This window comes from Notamacropus eugenii, chromosome 3 (assembly GCF_028372415.1).
Source record: "Notamacropus eugenii isolate mMacEug1 chromosome 3, mMacEug1.pri_v2, whole genome shotgun sequence".
NCBI classification, from domain to species: Eukaryota; Metazoa; Chordata; class Mammalia; order Diprotodontia; family Macropodidae; genus Notamacropus; species Notamacropus eugenii.
The window spans coordinates 362729847-362743410 of NC_092874.1; the positions used below are offsets into that span (position 1 = coordinate 362729847).

Consider the following 13564-nt stretch of genomic DNA (forward strand, 5'->3'; position numbering starts at 1 on the left):
TCAAAATTCTTCATATACTAGCCCTCTCCTACCTTTCCAATTTTCCTATACCTTATTTCCTGCCAAATAATCTGTTTCAGTGACACTGGCCTCCTGGCTCCAGGAACAGGATACTCTATATCTTAACTCTGGACATTTCTCTTGGCTGTTGTCAAAGCCTGGAAGATGCTTCTCTGCTCTACAAACTGAGCTCCTCAGTTTGTCTTCCTTTAAACCCCAATTAAAATCCTGATTTTCCCCCAGCTCCTCTTAATTTTAGCACCTTCCCTCTCATTTCCTGTTTATCCTCTAGATAACTTGTTTTGTATATATTGGTTTGCATATTGTCTTTCCTTTAGATTGTAAGTTCCTTGAAGGCAGGGGCTGTCTTTTGTGGCTTTTTTTGTGTATCCCCAGTATTTAACACAATGAATGCCACATAGTAAGCACTTCAGCACTTACTCTTGGACTATTGAAATAGTCTGCTGGTTAATTTCCCTGCTTCAAATCTTATTCTACTCCAAATCTCTCCTCCACTCAGCTGCTGAAATGATCTTCCTAAACCCGTTGCCACCTAACTTAATAAACTCCAGTGGCCCCCATTACCTCCAGGACCAAATATAAATTCCTCTTTTTTTTTTTTTTTTTGGCTTTTAGCACTCTTCACAAACTTCATACTTTTCCATTCTTCTTATGTTTCATTCCTCTCTATGTGTTCTAAGATCCAGTGGCAGTTACTTCTAGCTATTCTTTAAATATGAAACCCTGTTTTCCAACTCTGTCACTTCACTGGCTGTCCTCTGTGCTTGGAATGCTCTCCTCCTGACCTCTACCTCTGGGCATCCCATGCTGCCTTCAAGACTCATGAAATTTCATCTTCTGCAAGCAACTTTTCTTGGCCCATTCCTCTCCTCACCTCCATCGTCTTCTAGTGCCTTTACCTTACATGTACACTATTTTGTATTAATAGCTATTTGTGTATGTACATACATATGTGTTATATGTACAGCTATTTGCATGTTCTCTGCCTCATTAGAAGATGAGCTCCTGAGGGCAAGAACTATGTTTTTGGTTTTCTTTGGAATCTTAGTGCTGAGCAGAGTGGTAGCACATATGAATCATTTAGTAAATACTTTTTAATTGGCTGATTGCTTAATAAGTATTATTCAATTGAATATTCTAGCTTTTGAGTTGACATCTAGAATTAAACTGATGGGCATTGCCACTATATACAGGAGATACACATTCTTCCCTTGGTCCTTCCACATAGGTTAGCATAAAGATTCTGAGAATAAGTACCTCTTGTATTTTTTTGTCATCTCTACAACTCATGTTTTGCTTCCCCAAAGTCTGTCTAATTTTTTGTTCTTACAGCATTTTATGATTAAAATAAAATAAGAGTCATCCTTTGTACTTGGCATTTGTTCAGACAAAGATTGTTCTCTTAAAGCAGCAAATTATTTTCTACATGGTATCTTCATGTTATTATTTTTTAAAAATATCAAAACACTTTATTCCAGCTAGCCTATAGGATTACTCCATAGTAAAACCATATAATAAGGTAGTTTGCATCTCACGAAGTATGAGAATTTTTTTTTAAGAAATGAATGTCTTTCTTAAAAGAAAAATAATATTCTCTAAACTGTTTTTTTAAAAACCGTAGTCTAAAACTTGATTCAGGAAACAGAGGGAGGGAAAGAGGGAAGGAGAAAGAAGAGGGAAAAGAGTGGAAGGGAGAAATATAAGTGTGAGAAAAGGGAAGAGAATGAGAGAGAGAGAGAGAGAGAGAGAGAGAGAGAGAGAGAGAGAGAGAGAGAGAGAGAGAGAGAGAGAAAGAGAGAGAGAATATGAAATTAAGCATGAATAATTGCAGGGGCAATTAGAAAGAACAAGAAGAATAAAAACACAAAAATTCAACTCCCAAATTCCTTTTTCTCTGATAAAAAAGAATATATCAATACAGTTTCTTGCATTGTTTCATAGTGCAATCATGTGGAAATAAGTCCTCTTCTATACAAAGGCAAGTGTTTAACATATTGTAGGCACTTAAGAAATATCAACTTGAATTGATTGCTATAAAAAGGCAGGTTTGGCTATATGGCTATATTTGTAACATGATGAGAAATGTTTAGTAATCAGGCCCCTCTTGTCTTTTAAGGGATAAAGATTTGTCATTATATTCGGTTCATTATCAAATCCTGCTAAGCGTTTTGAAGTATTTCTCAGGTCTAACCCCTCTATTATATTTAAAGAATAATTTAGTCTAAGTTTTCATCATGTCATACCTCAACTTTACTGAAACATGCTTCTAGCTAATCTCTCTTTAGCTTCACTCTACTCTTATCCATCCTATACAGTTTTGAGAGGAATCATGCTGATTTTTCCCAGTACCTTATTCTTTCTTTAAAAAAACTTATAGTAACTTACTAATGTCTAGTATACCAAAGAAAAATTCTTCTATCCACTATTTAGAATCTATCCCAAATGTTTCATTTATCTCAGCAACCTCATTTCTCAATGTTTGTTTTTGAATTTATGGAAGACCTGTATCCTTCATAATATTGTCAAATCCACGTTTTTAGAAAAGTATACTTTACTAATAAAAGTAAAGTTGACTTGGTAACCAAAATGATTGTAATGCTCAAATAGCCTGGATTTTTTGAGAAAGACAAGTCTTCGTTTCTCACAAATTTGTGATCTTCAGGTATTTAATTTAAAGGCCTATAAAATAAAAAAATGATTATAATCATATGGAAATCATATCATTTCTTTAGAGTTTAAATGACTATGACAATCAAAGACCTGAGAAAGTCATATAGCAAAGAAAATTTTGAAATATGTCAATTTCCATTTCTGTTTATTCAAAAGCTGGGATTCTACTCTTTTGGACTCTTCCTTTTACTGAATGCAAAGTAGAAATTGAATACTTTAATTAAAAACAACGTATTCCTGACTTTAGGGAACACTAGACATACTTAGAAAGCTATTTCTGATCTAGCTTCTGATCAGCAGTGACTTCATCTCCTAGTTGTCTCTATGAAATGTGCCTCTAGTTGGCCGCCATTTTTTCTTGGTGATTAGAATACCATCAGACAAACTCTTATTTTTGTCAGTTTGGTTTTTCAGACTATACTAGTTGCTAATTAAGACACATCTAATTAGATTGGCTGTGAGGTATTTTACATTGACTTTGAAGTTGGCAAAAATAACTAGAGATACCTACCATAATGCTACTATTTTGGTTGTGTAGATATAATTCCGGTACTGTGGAAGAATGCCAGTTGGACCTATAGGAATCCATTGACTAAATTCACATTTTAAGTCTTTTATTTATTGCGTGCCATTACCTAGAAGTAGGCTATGTTTCTGGTTCATCTTAGCTATTTTTACTTGGCATAAGTAACTGTATTTATGTTTTATACATTTTGAATTTCAGATAAATGCCTTACAAGCAGAAGTTAATTTCCATAGAAGTATCTATAACCTCCAAATTAAATACACCAAAGCTGTTTTTGATGGTATAAAGCAAGCCTACCACTCTTTTTTGGCAAATGTTGATGGTGTTCTGTGTTCCCCACTAAGAGGTGAGTAACAGTTCAGTCAACATCCAAGTCTTAAGATAATTTCCAGCTGCACATGCTATTTGGAAAGTAGCAAAAATACCAAATCATGAAAGTGCTAGTGTCATAGCACAACAGAGGTTGTGAGAAAGTGCTTTGTAAACTATAAAGTTTTGTTTTGTGTTCATCCTTTGTTGCTGAAGAAGACCATGCCATCAGAGAAATAATGACATGACTTGCACTTGACTTTATTTTGAGCGAGGGAGGACTGTGCAGGTCACCAGCCTCACTTCTTCTCCAGAACCATCTGAATCCAGTGGCCAGATATTCATCAGGATGATTGGAGATGACCTTGGTTGGGCCCTTTAGTCCAAGGTCTATTTAGGTACTCACCTAGGGTGAGGTAACACCCATTCATTGAAGAGGCCTGTTTAAGAAGTAGCCCATCTAATGAGGCCAAGAGAAAGAAAGACATCAGGCTGGGAGGGAAACTATAAAGTATTATTTAAATAAATGATGGCGTTATCATTTTAGCTTTGAAACTGCTCAAAAGTGCATATGCTAGAATATTCACCCTTAGGATTCAAGTCAATGTTGAAGATTGCCAGTTGTTGATGTTCTGGCTTTCAGAAATGGAAAAGGCAGCTTTTTCCAACACTCCTTTCCTTACAACAGTTTTCTTGCCATAACTGAAAGATAATTGCTACTATGCAGTAATTTCTTTATCTACTTTCCAAGGCTCTTTCATCTTCTTGTCATTTTTAGTAAGTTCAATTTTTGAACAGTTAATACCATCTGAGCAAACAGGTAGCAGGTAAGTACATGGTGTATGTGTCTGTCTGTCTGTCTATCTACCTGTCTATCCATTCATATATTTTTTTCATTTGGACCACTGATTTATGACTTGTCCAGGGTCATGCAGCTTGTAAGTGTCTGAGACTGGATTTGAATTCAGATCTTCCTAACTGCAGGTCCCACAGAGATGAGGAATCTTCAGCCTCAGGGTCACATGTGGCCTTTTAGGTCCTCAGATGTGGTCCTTTGACTGAATCCAAACTTCACAGAGCAAATCCCCTTAATATAAGGATTTGTTCTGTAAAACCTGGACACAGTCAGAAGGCTGCACCCAAGGACCTAGAAGGCTGCAGGTTCTCTACTCTTGCCCCACACTTTATCCACTGCACCACCTAGCTTTCCCTTATAAATACACACACATAAACACATCCGTATATATTTACATATATATGTTTGTGTGTGTGGATCTCTCTCTCTAAGTATGTATTTTCCCTCTTGCAGATGTTCTTTCCTCTTATATAAACCTCACATCTGAACCATCAGACACTGCTTTTAGAAGCTTTCTCACTGTTTTGAAAAACAATGCAGAACAGATTCAAGAGGCAGTTGACACTTTGACTCCACCAGAGAATCTACAGCATGAAGGTAACAATTTTACTTGTTCAACTTGAGGCAGCACAGAATGAAAAATTGCCTTTTTGGCTGTACTGTAAGTGTGTGAAAACAAGGCAGGCATCTGAAGAAGAAAATAATTTGTCTCTGTGTGACAAACTGACATCTTAGTACTTTGTAAGTTAGTTTTTCTTCTAGAGGTGACTTTGCAACTTGATCATTATATTCAAAAGTCAGTTAAAGAAATTCTGTGTAATACTTAATTTTTACTTATGTCCAGTCAAGGATTGTTTAATGCCCCCAGTCAGAGAGATCCTTTGCCCTGGTTAAGAGCCATGAATAGCAATAATTAATGCCTTTTTTACATAGCACACACTATGCCAATTCACCTTAAAACACAGCTTCTTGGGCGGAGCCAAGATGGCGAAGTAGAAAGACGCACATACACATAGCTCCGAACCCACAAACCTCAGAACGGCTAGAGGGGACCAACCCAGGGCGAATTCTGCACCCAGAGACCACGGAATATTGGAGCGAGGGAGATTTCTGCTCCGGAGAGACCTGCAAACCTCTCGCGGGGGGTCCTTCGCGCCGTGGACCGGGCGCCGGGACTGGGAGCAGAGTGCAGCCCTGCCACGGCCAAGACACTGAGAGGAAAAGATCCGAGAGGGCTACAGGGACGGGATCACCAGCAGCCACGCGGGTTCCCCCACCCACAGAGGGACCTGCAAACCTCTCGCAAAAGGTCCGTTGCGCTGCAGACGCAGAGCCCAGCCCGGACCTGCAGCGGCGGCGGCGGCCGCGGCTCCGAGAGGCACAGATCTGAGAAGGCTCCAGAGACGGGATCTTCAGCACCGGCACAAGCCCCCCCACCAACAGGTGACTGACGGGGGTAGGTGAGAGAGTCTCTTTGGCGGGTTGAGAGGGGAGTGGGGTGCCCCCATGGCTCAGGCCCCCCCAGGAGATAGAAGCTGAGAGGGGGCTGCAGACAGGGGCTCCCCAAACGGGCAGGAGCCTGGATCCATTGTGGAAGGTCTGTGCATAAACCCCCTGAGGGAACTGAGCCAGAGAGGTGGCCCTGCCCCTGACCCCAGCACCTGAACTTAATTTAACACTGAATAGCAGCCCTGCCCCCGCCAAAAACCCTAAGGCGGGAAGCAGCATTTGAATCTCAGTCCCCAAACGATGGCTGGGAGGACCAGGAGGCGAGGTGGGTGTGAGGAGAACATTCAGAGGTCAGGTCACTGGTTGGAGAGAATGCCAAGAAAAGGGAAAAGAAATAAAACTATTGATGGGTACTTTATCGGAGAAAAGACACTTCCTCCCTTCCTTTCTGATGGGGAGGAACAATGCCTGCCATCAGGCAAAGACACAGAAATCGAGGATTCTGTGTCCCAGCCCACCCAATGGGCTCGGGCCATGGAAGAGCTCAAGAGGAATTTTGAAAATCAAGTTAGAGAGGTGGAGGAAAGACTGGGAAGGGAAATAAGAGGGATGAGGGAGAAGCATGAAAAGCAGATCAGCTCCCTACTAAAGGAGAACCAAAAAAATCTTGAAGAAATTGGCACCTTGAGAACTAGCCTAACTCAGCTGGCAAGGGAGGTGCAAGGGGCCAATGAGGAGAAGAATGCTTTCAAAAGCAGAATTAACCAAATGGAAAAGGAGATACAAAAGCTCACTGAAGAAAATAGATCTTTCAAAACTGGAATGGTATGGATGGACGCTAAGGACTTTATGAGAAAGACAGATATCTCAGAACATACCGCGCAGATTCGAAAAATGGAAGATAATGTGAAATATCTTATTGGAAAAACAACTGACCTGGAAAATAGAATCAGGAGAGACAATGTAAAAATTCTGGGACTACCTGAAAACCATGATCAAAAGAAGAGCCTAGACATCATCTTCCATGAAATTATCAAGGAAAACTGCCCTGAGATTCTAGAACCAGAAGGCAAAATAAATATTCAAGGAATCCGCAGAACACCGCATGAAAGAGATCCAAAAAGAGAAACTCCTAGGAGCATTGTGGCCAAATTCCAGAATTCCCAGGTGAAAGAGAAAATATTGCAAGCAGCTAGAAAGAAACAATTCAAGTATTGTGGAAATACAATCAGGATAGCACAAGATCTGGCACCCTCTACATTGAGGGATAGAAGGGAATGGAATAGGATATTCCAGAAGTCAAAGGAACTAGGACTGAAGCCAAGAATCACCTACCCAGCAAAACTGAGTATAATACTTCAGGAGAAAAAATGGTCTTTCAGTGAAATAGAGGACTTTCAAATTTTCCTGATGAAAAGACCAGAGCTGGAAAGAAAATTTGACTTTCTAATACAAGAATGAAGAGAACCATGAAAAGGTGAACAGCAAAGAGAAATCATAAGGGACTTACTAAAGTTGAACTGTTTACATTCCTACATGGAAAGACAATATTTGTAACTCTTGAAACATTTCAATATCTGGGTACTGAGTGGGAGTACACACACACACACATGCACACACGCACACATACATAGAGACAGAGTGCACAGAGTGAATTGAAGAGGATGGGATCATATACTAAAAAAAAAATGAAATCAAGCAGTGAGAGAGAAATATTGGGAGGAGAAAGGGAGAAGTTATATGGGGCAAATTATCTCTCATAAAAGAGGCAAGCAAAAGACCTATTAGTGGTGAGATAAAGAGGGGAGGCAAGAGAAAAACATGAGGTCTACTCTCATCACATTCCACTAAAGGAAAGAATATAATGCACATTCATTTTGATAGGAAAACCTATCTCATAATACAGGAGAGTGGGGGACAGGGGCACAAGCAGGGTGGGGGGGAGGATGGAGGGGAGGGCATGGGGAGGAGAATGCAATACGAGGTCGACACTCATGGGGAGGGAAAGGACCATAAGAAAATAGAAGTAAAGGGGGACAGGATAGGATGGAGGGAAATATAGTTAGTCCTATACAACACAACTAGTATGGAAATCATTTGCAAAACTAAACAGATATGGCCTATATTGAATTGCCTGTCTTCCAAGGGGAAGGGGTGGAGAGGGAGGGAGCTAAAGAAGTTGGAACTCAAAGTGTTAGGACCAAATGTAATGTTCTTACCACTGGGTAACAAGAAATACAGGTTAAGGGGTCAAGAAAGCTATCTGGCCCTACAGGACAAAAGAGAAGACGGAGACAAGGGCAGGGAGGGAGGATAGAGGAGAGAGCAGATAGGTCACAGGGGCAATTAGAAAGCTCGGGTTTGGGGGGGGAGGAGATAAAAGGGGAGAAAATTTGTAACCCAAAATTGTGTGAAAATAAATGTTAAAAGTTAAATAAAAACAAAAAACAAAAAAAAAACCACAGCATTTCTTGATCTATGTTCTTCTTGTTTGCTCATGTTGAGAGTACTAATAATGCTAACAAAAGTTGTGGGTAGGAATTTGCCTAAGACTAGTAACTTCACTTTCTACTGATTTAATGTTGCTTATATTTATTTGTTAATTAATACAATGATCTTTCAGTTAGTGATTGTTTCAAAGAATGAGATGATTATAAGATTCTGTCCAGCTCTGTCATCCAGGTGGAATGGAAACTTCGGAGAAGAAGCTGCCTTTCTTTCTTTGGGCCTTAGTTTCCTCATCTATAAAAGAAGGAAGTTGGACTTAGTGACTTCTAAAATTCCCTTAAATCCTAGATCTTTGATCCTTTGGTTATTTTTTTAAAAGTTGATTCGTTTCAGGAAAAAGACAAAATAGAATTACAGAAATTGGCAATGAAACATCAATTTTAAAAATTAGAATATGCAGAATATATCACTATTTCAATACTGGAAATAACATGGTATTGCTAATATTGTTAGCATTTCAACATCTAAATCCTTAATAACTTCATTCAAAAGCAGAAAATAAGTGTAAACATTCAATTTTCATAAATGAAATACTAATCCTCAACTGTATTATAAAGTTTGGGAGATAGAGAATCATCTACTTAGCATTGGAAATTTAACACTCACAATGTTCTACACTTGAGTTGACTCCAACTTGATCCAAATTACTGTGAGTCATGAACTGAGTGCGAGGTTTGCATGTGTTTGAATTCATACTCTTTGAATTGCAGTTATATAAAATAAGAGAATTTATTCTACCACAATGGAAATATCCAGTGTAAATTCGAATAATGCATCATTTCAAGAGATTCATTATTGACATTAATCTGGATCTAGGTCAGAATGGTGAAGATTTAGGTCACAAGGCAATTATCTTAAGTTCTTTTTATGCTAGAATGTCTTACTGGGCAGGGTGGGAGGGAAATTATCTCTCCCCAGAAACTGTGGAAAATAATGCATAAAAGTAACTTTTTTCGGATGCTCTGAATTCAATTCTCTTTAGAAATAAATGGACAGATTAGACAGCCTTCAGAAGTGGCTTTCAGATGCAAGATTTATTTTTTCTACTTTTGATTACTTCACTATATCCTGTGACTCAGGGAGAATATCAGTTTTTTAAAAATAAATTTTTAAAGAGTAATTGCTGTCATTTAGTGGTTTTATTATTAGGGATTATAGTTATTTGAATATTAAACTTAATTGATAGTCACTATATTTACAATACCTAGTTTGTCAGTTAAGAATAAAAATACAAGTATTGGGGGGTGATGTTCAGAGGGATGGTGGGAGCACCGTTCTTTATTAATTGACTCCATGATTCTCCCCACACCTTCCATGCTCAGGCCAGAGAGAAACTTGGGGAATTTCTTTGCATTCTTCCCTCCTGAAGGTTGTTCATGAGATTGGCATCAAGACAACATCACCCAGCGCTGACCCCCATTGGGAAATTTCATAGTAAAATAATATAGAGAACAGAGTTTAATCTGTCTTTTATTATTTAGAAGGCATTTCAAGATCTTGCACTGCCCCATGGCCATCATTATGAATATCACTTACAATTTTGCAACCCCACAGTGCTGTCACTAGCAAAAGTTTAGATGAGCAATGTAAATTGGATGTTGCTGTATGGGAGTATCTTATAAATCTCTGCCATCTACTTGTTTGTCTTTGACATTGAAAGCAGAGTGCAGAACAAAATTGAGTTTTCCATATTTCAAGATATGGGCTAGGTGATAGTTTAGAATAATTGGTAAGATGATTCTATTTCCCTGAACTCAAGTTCTGATATAGTGCCACTGAATCTCTACAATTTTACATGTGTCTTTTTTTGGGGGGGCATACAACAAGACCAAACTTTATTTTTTTTAAAGCCATTTATGACCATACGAACATATATTTAGAGGTGAAAGGAATTTTAGAAGTCATAATGGCCCAATGCCCTTATTTTATAGATGAGGAAATTGAGTCATTGAAGGGTTGTCACATGTCCGACATCATGAAAGTAGGAAATAGCAGAACCAGGAAGCAGAGCCAAGTTGGGAACCCATGTACTGTCACTCCAACCCTATCATTCTTTCCACTGCACCAGCCCATCTCAGTTGGGTAACTACTTTCACATTTAGTTTAATCTTCTAATATGAAACTTCTAATAATATTTGAATAAAGTCCATTTTGTCAGGCTGACCAAATTTGATCCTTTGAATCTAATCAAATGGTTACCTCATTTATGCTGGAGCATTTTCAACATAAGCAAATCTCTATCTTTCTCCCTCTTCATAAGGTTTTATTTACTCCAGCTTTTATAGCAGGAAACAAAATTGAATGTGTATTCTCCAGTACTTCTTGGCTTCATTCCATCAATGCAAAAATAACTAGGCTGTGTGTGTGTATATATATATATATATATTATATATATATATATATATACATATAAATATAAATAAACTATAGCTGAGGACTTTATTAAAAATAACCTATAGTAAATTGATTGCTATACTTTGCTTTTCAGCTGGATTGAAATCTAGAATTGGTTTAGGGCTATAAAGTCCTGCACTTGTTTGGTGGAAAAAGCATTCAACACTACATAGTGCTACCTTAAAGAGAGCTGTGTTTATCATAAAATAGTAGCATTGAAATGAGCCTTAGAGAAAGTATTCTGATCACTTTTGGGGGAACAAATGAAGAATCTGAGGCAAGAGAATTTAAATAACTTGTCCTACATATTATAGGAGGTAGTGACTCAGTGAGTAGAGTGCTTTCTGGACCTAGAGTCAGGAAGACCTGAGTTCAAATTCACATTCAGAAACTAGCTGTGGGACTGTGGGCAAATCATAATCTCTCTTTGCCTTAATCCACCAGGGAAGAAAATGATAAACACTTCAGTATCTTTGCCAAGAAAACCACATGGATATTGGACTGACTGAACCAATTCAACAGCAACAACCAACATATTGTAGCTTGTTAGTATCAGAACAAGAACTCAAGTCTTTGAGTTCCCCAGCAAGAGCTCTTTCCATCATACCATGCTGTCTTCTGAAATACAGCAATGAGGAGTAGTCTAGATTTGGAAAACATTAAGTAGCTCAGTTGGCTTCATGGTAGAGTAATGTTGAAATTTTGCAACTTTTCCTGAGAGAGATAGTATGGGAATTCACAAATTATTTTTATCTGGGAAAGAAGAAAGGAAACCATGATTGCCATCCCTGGAGAGCCTTAGTGTCACCTTGCATTTAAAGCCATGCAGCTTGCTCATTGCTGTTGGAACAATTGTTCTAATCTCAGACAAAACACATATTTTGAAATTCAAAAATTGCTTTTGAAAATGTAAAAGTATGTCATGCATTACCAAATAAATTAATAATTTTCAAAGGGCATTTTCAAGCTTCAAAATATCTAAAGAATGTATTATACTCCACACACAATGTTTTGTTCAGTTATTGAACAGATAAAATGATGCCTAAGTATACATGTACAAGAGCTGTGCTATAACAGTGGCAATGCAGAAATGGATAATTATGCTCTGCTTTCAGATGAATAGTTCTCACAATTAATATCTATTATCATTAGGTCCAGGAGAAAGAATGCTGACTTGTTTACCAAGGCTGAAGTTGCAGCTGATTTTGCCCATAGCTGGTATTTATTTTCCATCATTTTCAGTTACAATTTTTCAGTCAGTTAATCAGCAGGCATTTTTTATGTGCCAGGCACTGTGCTGGGTGCTGAATATAAAGGATAAGGCTCCACTGTCTAAAGAGAGGCTGGATAATGTTGGCTTGTTGGATAGTTATCAGGCTGAAACTTTATTTTACTTTGGATTATTGATGTTTGTTCAATGCTAAATGCTATGTTCTATATTATACATTTGCCTTAGGTAAAATAATTCCTTTTTGACAGTGGAATTGTTTTATTTATGCCAGGATTTTATTTAAGTCATTGATGTATGATTGTAAATACAGGTGTTCCAAGAGCAGAGGTTAACTCAAATTCAATTTAAAATGCAATTCAGTAAACAGTTTTTAAATACCTACTGTGTATAGAGCATCACACTAGGCACTGAGAAGGAAGGAGGGTTCATATCCTCATGTGGCATACACTGTCCTGGGAGTACAAAGATGTATACTGAAATATATAATATGTAATCAGCCAAGCAATGAATGCATTTATGAAGCACCTACTATGTGCCAGGCACTGTGCAAAGGTGCTTTATTTATTATAATTACTTATTGGAAGAGGGTTGGGGATTGCAGAAGTCTTTTATGAATAGAGGGCATTTGAGTTGGATCATAAATGAAGAGTAGAAGACAATCTGGAAACAGGTAATGGATGAGGTAGTTATAGAGGCTGCAAAGTATGGTCTTGGTACAGGAAATAGAAATTAATTCAGTTTGAATGAAATGTAGAAAGCAGAGGTTGTGGAATGGGGAAGAAATATAAGATAAAACTTTAAAGGTAGGATGGTCCTAAACTGTGAAAGGCCATAAGATTTTTTTGCTTGATAAGTAGCGGGGAGCCACAGAATATTTTTGAGCAGAGGAATAACATGTCCAGATTAATGCATTACTAAGAATTCTGTCAATGGTATGAGGATTGGTGTGGAGGGGAACATAATAGAGGTATATTGTAAGAAAACCTTTTTAACATTCCAGGCAAATGGTAATGATGCCCTAGACTTTGGTTTTGACGTTAGGAATTGAGATAAGGGAAAGAATTTGAGAGATTCTGAAGAAGCAAAATCAGGAGGAGTTGGTAAATGATTGGATATGAAAGGTGAGTGCTAAGGGAGAGTCACATAAAATACTAAAGTTTTAGAGAGGGTGTTTAATGGTGGTACCACACACACACACACGCACATGTACACAGAATGAGGAAGAACAAGAGTTTTAAGCAAGATCGTAAATTTGGTTTTGGAATTGATGAGTCTGAATTGTTGGTGAGAACTCAAGGTGGAGACATTCTGGAGAGATGTAGATAGCAAGCTCTGAAGAGAGGCCAGGGCTGGAGATAGAGCATTTCAACAATTATTTATTAAATATAATTTATTATTAGTTATGAGAGGCTTACATTTGAAAAAAATAATTTAGATTGAATTTTAGGAGATACTGGAAACTAAGCTCCTTCAAATTTTTATAACAAGAAATAAAATGTTAATAATGAATTATAGGTCCTCAGCATGTTCTTCTGTATGTATTTGGGAAATGGCACTGTTTGAAACTGCTTGCCACATAGTAATCTTTCCCAATGGCTGA

At 37.9% G+C, this 13564-nt stretch overlaps 1 protein-coding gene across 13 annotated transcripts in view; it reads left to right on the forward strand.

The window, feature by feature from the left end:
* LOC140496935 (uncharacterized) overlaps positions 1–13564 on the forward strand; it is a 325087-nt gene that overhangs the window by 198653 nt on the left and 112870 nt on the right. For 10 of the 13 annotated variants that reach the window (XR_011964454.1, XM_072597351.1, XM_072597350.1 and 7 more), the window contains 2 exons: positions 3416–3563; positions 4836–4979. Coding sequence is in view for 12 of the 13 variants with exons in the window: in XM_072597351.1 (XP_072453452.1) it covers positions 3416–3563; positions 4836–4979 (292 nt within the window). In the remaining variant the exon portion in view is untranslated. Of the gene's footprint in view, positions 1–3415; positions 3564–4835; positions 4980–11177; positions 11342–11885; positions 12240–13564 lie in introns of those variants that run through there. The other 3 variants (XM_072597356.1, XM_072597358.1, XM_072597361.1) reach the window with 3 other exon arrangements.